General features: G+C 50.1%; 1 protein-coding gene across 1 annotated transcript; it reads left to right on the top strand.

The window, feature by feature from the left end:
- Positions 1–1,946: 1,946 nt before the first annotated feature.
- Z517_09850 (uncharacterized protein) lies at positions 1,947–5,702 on the top strand (the record flags this gene model as incomplete). The annotated part of the gene is made up of 2 exons (XM_013425758.1): positions 1,947–5,502; positions 5,572–5,702. 2 exons carry the CDS (start codon positions 1,947–1,949, stop codon positions 5,700–5,702), a joined length of 3,687 nt encoding a protein of 1,228 aa, XP_013281212.1.
- Between the last annotated feature and the right edge of the window lie 1,271 nt (positions 5,703–6,973).

Genomic DNA, 6,973 nt, shown 5'->3' with positions numbered 1-6,973 from the left:
CAAGGGTGGCCCATTGGGGGGCGAATTAAAGTGCGGGCGTGCCCGAGGTTCTCGTCGGCCCACCCGCCATTACGAGTTGGCAGGTGATGCAAGCTTGGAGGGATTCGTAGGCGCCTCCAAGTTACTGACTGCGTGGTGTGGTACCTCCCGAGGAAGAGGCTGCCTATGTGGCGCCTGGAGAAGAACCTGGTTCATTATTATTCCCTGACTCTTGTACTGTACCTACTCAGATGAGTACACTACCCTGCTAGGTAAGGGATCCACGTCCAGGGCAACGAAACTGAAAATTGGCTTCGGAAAGGCGCGGCAAGCCCACATACCCAACTAACAAAACGATCCGGCACACACTGTCCTGGTACGAGTCCATGCTACTGAATAATACACAATCACCCCAAACTCAGGCTGGCCGCCGCATTGCCTGGCACAAATACAACGTGCAAGGGTGGTCAGATGAGTGATGCTGTGCACGTACTAGTCACCAGTTTGTTCCTTTCCGGATGACTGCAGGCCCGAATTCGATCACATCGGGGAGCACGAACATGTACCAAGTATGTACAAGCATGAATCCATCCTCTATACGGCAAGTCATGTTTCTTTGCCCTCGGAAGAGTGAGACATTGTTCAGGTGGTCCAATCCTCCCGGACATCTACTTGTATACATCTACTCACAAATCATCGTTACCATATGGGGTGCAGATTCGCCGTCCTATCTTAGCTCAACTCGATTCCATCCCTACGGCATCGACACCAGAGGCGAGTTACTCAAGTTGATGGGTGTGGTAGTTTCAACAAAGGTCAATGGTGATAGGTTGATTTGTCCAGACAAGCGCAACTCTATGTAAGGGACACCAGTGTTTAAAAATACTCGATGAGAGAGCATCACTGGTGTGCTGCTTAGCCACAACCGAGCCTCTCACATGCGCAGTTGGACCAGACGAGATCTCACCACGGACTGCGCGAACCGGTAATCTTTTGTTGTCCATCAACCTGTTTTCGGAGTACCATTTCGAAGTCAAAATCTGTGTGCGAACACACACACACACACACACAATGATACAAGCAACTCGATTTCTTCAAAAAAAAAAAAAAAAAAAAAAAAAAAAAGACCGGTTCAGGAGGTCCCTAGCTCAACTTGTACGCGTCAACTATGGGACTCAGGAGAAGGCGGGAAAACAGAAGCAAAAAAACATTGAATTGGGTTCGGAGGATATCTTTATTCGCCTCTGGAGGGTGGCCTCTTGTTTCTCCTGTATGATGCGCTAGGCCCGCAACGTAGCCAATCCAGACACTTGGGATAGAACTCCATCGGACAAGCCACGAATCGTTTGTTGTGGCCTCTCCACACTCGAAGCACACGGCGACACAGTGACACAGCCAAACCTCCTCCGATCCTTGTCTTGTCGTTACCCAGTTCTTGTGTCTACCTGTCGCTGTGTTTGTCCTTCTGTATTGCTCACTCGCTATCAATGGTTTCCTTTAGCACATGTACATTCTCTGGTCATCTCAACCACTCTCGTTTGACCATCTCTGTAATCGAACAAGCCGTACATCTTTGTCTTTCCGCTTAGGTCAGTAACGCAATCCGAGGCGCAGTTTCTTCGGCAACCAATTCGTTGTTTCACCCCCAAACAGACAACAACCAACTGCAAAAGTGACGAGCAATCTCAACCGAAAGATCCTGTCTGTGCAAAGCCATTCGATACACGATAGATCGCGTTATACTTTGGAGCCTCTCGTCGCACACTTGAGAGTTTGCTCAGAGATACAGCGCAGGCGCTGGTCTCCAACCCACGCTCATTCTTCCACTGGAAAAGCCGAGACTGCGAGATTTCCTATGAGGGAGAGCAACTATACCTCAGCAAATGTATGTTGAGGATTGTCACAATGACATTATCGATGCGTGCCCCGGCGACCCACTAACATTCTTTCTCCCTGCAGAACTGATCATGTCTGAACCACCTCTCAGGCCCCGGCCTGCTACCTCGCCCACTCGCGAAAAGTCCCATTCTCCTTACAGAGACTCGCCTTCTCGACGATTACGCGATCTTGAGACTGGAGCAAATGTCCAACGCAACTCTCCATACTCGGCTCAGCGCATTGGAGCCGACCCCTACCCTCCCTCACCCAGCTCCAGAACCGCAGACTGGGAGCCCATCATGTCAAACCCTATGAATCAGAGTGATCTCGGTCGCAAGAAATCCCTGATCCGTCCCGAGCGCAGTCGAATAGACCGAGATCATCCCAACTACCACTATCGCAAGCATGCGCAGAATATGGAGGTCTTCCCCTCCACCACTGGGAACGATCCTGTGGTGGAAGAGTTGGTGGAACAGAGGACGGTGAGCTCTGAGAGCACCAATCTCAACATACCAACCGACGAACCCTTCGGGACTCAACCCACTTCTCGTCTACCTGGGAAACTTGAGCCTGTCGGCAAAAAGAGAAAACCTCGAAAACTGGTTAGAAAAGATACTCGCGACATGACGGCCGAAGAGAAGAGGCGGCTGAAAGAAATAGAAAAGCTCAAACCTCCAAGTGCTTGGAATGTGTACTGTGCTGTGGTCACTTTCTGGGCTCCTAACTTCATATTACATTGTTGCGGAATGCCAGGAAGGGCCCAGAAACGAGCCTGGAGAGAGAAAGTCGGTTTGATCAGCATCATCTTGCTCATTGCCGGCTTTGTTGGTTTCCTAACTTTCGGCTTCACCCGGGCAGTCTGCCCGGCCCCGGGACTGAGATTGAAGATCAACCATGTTGATCGTGGTTACATGATATTCCACGGAGATGCCTACAATCTTGATGGTTCCATGCACCCCGCAGCACGGGGAGTTCCTCTCGACAGCAATGTTCTCTACGACCTCCCGCACAAGTATGGTGGTCAAGACGGAAGTTTCATGTTTCAAAAAGTCAATGGAGAGTGCAAAGGTCTCATCACTCTCGCACCCGGTTCCGATGTGCCTACGGATGCTGATGGAGATCTTGCTTGGTATTTTCCTTGCAACGCCTTCAACCAGGACGGCTCGTCGCCGCCGAATCTCACCAACCCCTACTATCTGGGCTATGCTTGCCACACTACCGCCAAGTCTAGAAATACGTTCTATAACCTGAGAAAAGCGGGAGAAGTCTTCTTCACTTGGGACGATCTCAAGAACACCAGTCGAAATTTGGTGGTGTATTCGGGTTCCGTGATTGATCTGGACTTGTTGAGATGGTTCAACGAGAGTCAAGTGGTCTGGCCAAAACAGTTTGACGACATGCGAGAAAGTGCCGAAATTCGCGGAACTGATATCACCCATGTGTTGCAGTCTGCTGCGGATAAAAAGGTTGGCAAGTGTCTGGCCCAGATTGCAAAAGTGGGTTCGGTTGATACCGAGACGGTTGGGTGTATTGCATCAAAGGTTGTCCTTTACGTCTCGTTGGTGTTTATCCTCGCCGTCGTGTTGGTCAAGTTCTTCCTCGCCCTGGCCTTTCAATGGTTTTTGGCTGGGAAGTTTGCAGCCACCAAGACTTCGCAAACATCCGATCCGAAAAAGAGGGCCAAGCAGATCGAGGACTGGGCCGACGACATCTACAGACCGGCTCCCAAAATCACTGATCCTGCAAGTACAATCTCCGGCTCCGATGCGCGGGCCAGTAAACGTGGAAGTCAGTTGTTCCCTCAAACATCTCGTTTCACCAGCCCTTATGCTGTTGAGCGTCTGTCCAAAACAAATCGCCCACCTCCAACTACGATGACCAGTCAGTCTTCCAATGCCCGACTGATTCAGCCAGGAAATGGCCTTTACAAAAGCGGATTCAACAGTAGTCAGAACACTTTGGACGTCAATTCTCGGATGAGCGTTGGTGCTAGCAGATCCAGCCTTCTCCTGTCAGGTCAGGAAGCCCGGTACTCAGCTGTGATGGACTCCCTCGAACCTGCTGGGCCTGTTGGTTTCATTCACGAGAACGTGGTTCCTCAACCACCTCCTGAGTGGCAGCCCTTCGGCTTCCCTCTCGCTCACGTTATATGCTTGGTCACTGCGTACTCGGAAGACGCAGATGGTGTGCGAACCACGCTGGACTCTGTTGCGACGACCGACTACCCTAACAGTCATAAAGCAATTTTGGTGATCTGTGATGGTTTGATCAAGGGCAAAGGGAACGACTTGTCAACCCCGGAGATTGTCCTCAGCATGATGGGTGATTTTGTCGTTCTTCCTGAAGACGTGCAGGCCTTTTCATATGTCGCTGTATCCAGCGGCTCAAAACGGCACAACATGGCCAAGGTTTACGCTGGGTTCTACGATTATGGTCCGAACTCGAAGATCGATCCGACCAAGCAGCAACGAGTGCCCATGTTAGTGGTTGTCAAATGCGGAACCCCTGAAGAAGCCGGCAAATCTAAACCTGGTAACCGAGGCAAGCGTGACAGTCAGATCATTTTGATGTCCTTCCTTCAAAAGGTCATGTTTGATGAACGCATGACTGAACTCGAGTATGAAATGTTCAATGGTCTCTGGAAAGTGACGGGCATGTCACCCGACTTTTACGAAATGGTTCTCATGGTCGACGCCGACACCAAGGTATATCCTGACAGTCTGACACACATGGTCTCCGCCATGGTCAAGGATCCCGAAATCATGGGACTCTGCGGTGAAACGAAGATCGCGAACAAAACACAATCGTGGGTCTCACGGATCCAGGTCTTCGAATACTTCATCTCGCATCATCTGTCCAAATCCTTTGAATCTGTCTTTGGCGGTGTCACTTGCTTGCCTGGGTGTTTCTGCATGTACCGGATCAAATCACCCAAGGGCGGGCAGAACTATTGGGTCCCAATCCTGGCTAACCCCGACATCGTGGAGCACTATTCGGAAAACGTCGTCGATACACTGCACAAAAAGAATCTTCTGCTGCTGGGCGAAGACAGATACCTTTCGACACTCATGCTCAAGACCTTCCCCAAGCGGAAACAAGTCTTTGTCCCTCAGGCAGTGTGCAAGACGACTGTGCCGGACCAGTTCAAAGTCCTTCTATCTCAACGGCGTCGTTGGATCAACTCTACTGTCCACAACCTGATGGAACTTGTCCTTGTACGCGACCTCTGCGGTACATTTTGCTTCAGCATGCAATTTGTTGTCTTTATCGAGTTGATCGGTACCCTTGTATTACCGGCGGCCATCGCATTTACGTTCTATTTGATCATCATTTCCATCGTGGCTAAACCAGTTCCGGTCATTCCTCTTATTCTTTTGGGGCTCATTCTAGGTCTTCCCGCCGTGCTGATTGTTATGACGGCGCACAGCTGGTCATATGTCGCATGGATGGGTATTTACCTGCTCTCTCTCCCGATCTGGAATTTTGTTCTGCCGGCCTATGCATATTGGAAGTTTGACGACTTCAGCTGGGGAGATACCAGGAAGACAGATGGAGAGACCAAGAAATCTGGCGGACACGGGGAAGCTGAAGGTGAATTCGATAGTTCAAAGATCCTGATGAAAAGATGGGGAGATTTCGAGAGAGGTAAGTTTCGCCCCCTTTCATGTACCATGTTCTTGGCTTTAGAACAAGACCTGACGTTATACACTACAGAACGTCGAGCACAAGCCACTGGCACAGGATGGGCACAGCATTCTCTCGGCCCCACGTCTGCAAAGGCAGCAACGGTCACGAGCGACTATGCCTCAAGCCACGGAGTTTTTGAGCCCTATCATGACTATTGAGGGCATCCGCCAGCGCGACGATACAGCGTGCAGACCCCAGCGACTCGGGGGAAAATAGACTGCTTTAATGTGTAACGAACCACTATAAACAAACCGAAAAGAAAAGGAAAAGGGATGTGCATCTGGCGTTTTGCGCGGATGGATTTTGCTTTTCTGAGATCAGGAGGCGGCGCCATGACGCGACATCAGGACGGGGCAAGCGGATCTGCTTGAGATATCTGCTCAAGATGGCTAATAATTAGGGAATGGGGAGTCTCGCTCAGAGCATCGCATCTTGTTGGGGGTGGGGGATGGGTGGCCTTGTCATGATAGCTTGCGGCATTCTTATGGGGTGGTATCTGTCACGAGATACTCTGGCGGCACGGGGCGGCATACTCTTTGAGGATGAATGGTCTTCCACCTTATATATTAGCGTTGCATTAATTCTACCAGCACTCTTCACCTCTGATTCTGCATCTATCTATCTACAAGTACCCGGTGAAGCTCCGGGTCTATACTTCCACCTGGGAAGCGTGTACTTGGTAAAGGCCGCCGGTATAGGTCCAGACCCACCTCTATACCTACTTGTATTTTTCTGTGTGTGTGATGCAAGAATCCAAGTACAAGTAAGTATACAGTACAGATCCGGTTAGCCGCTCCCCTAGTACCTCGTACATCTGTCCCTGTACCGAGTACCTACAGTACTTTTCCTTGTACTTGTTCTCGTTCGTACTCGTTCACGCAATGTTCTCTGACCATTGCCTACCAAGCCTGCATACATACTTGAGGATATTCCATTCCATGTATCGTACTGTACTGTATCCAGCATTCACTAGGTAGTACCTACTAAAGACCCACAGCTTTTGACGACACGATGCATTACATATACCAGTACCGACGCAGCTCCCCAGGGCTGGGTGAATGAATGTTGAAATACCTCTTTGTAGATAGGTGTCGGTTCTACATCTGATATGTACATATATGCTCAGTCAAAACTTTTTCAAGAGCCTCCTCCTCGTTCTTCACTCGGATTCTCCGGGCAAGGAAAAGGCTGAAATGTTGTACAGGCGGTCGACCACATATGTGGGCTCACGCACTATAAAATCCTCCACAAGACCTCGCTATTTTATAGGGTCGATCGGCGGTGATAAAACACTTCGTCGCCATTGCAGTTCTTGCCTCTAAAGCTTCGCATGGTTGGCTCCTCTTGACAATCCCAAGTTTTATCGTCTAGAGCAAGGACGATTCGCCGTAAAACATTTGAAACTGCACACATGCGGAGGATTTGACTC

Source organism: Fonsecaea pedrosoi (assembly GCF_000835455.1).
Source record: "Fonsecaea pedrosoi CBS 271.37 unplaced genomic scaffold supercont1.6, whole genome shotgun sequence".
In the NCBI taxonomy this organism is placed as follows: domain Eukaryota; kingdom Fungi; phylum Ascomycota; class Eurotiomycetes; order Chaetothyriales; family Herpotrichiellaceae; genus Fonsecaea; species Fonsecaea pedrosoi.
Note: the sequence above shows the minus strand (reverse complement) of the source record. Positions and strands in the feature narration are given on the sequence as shown.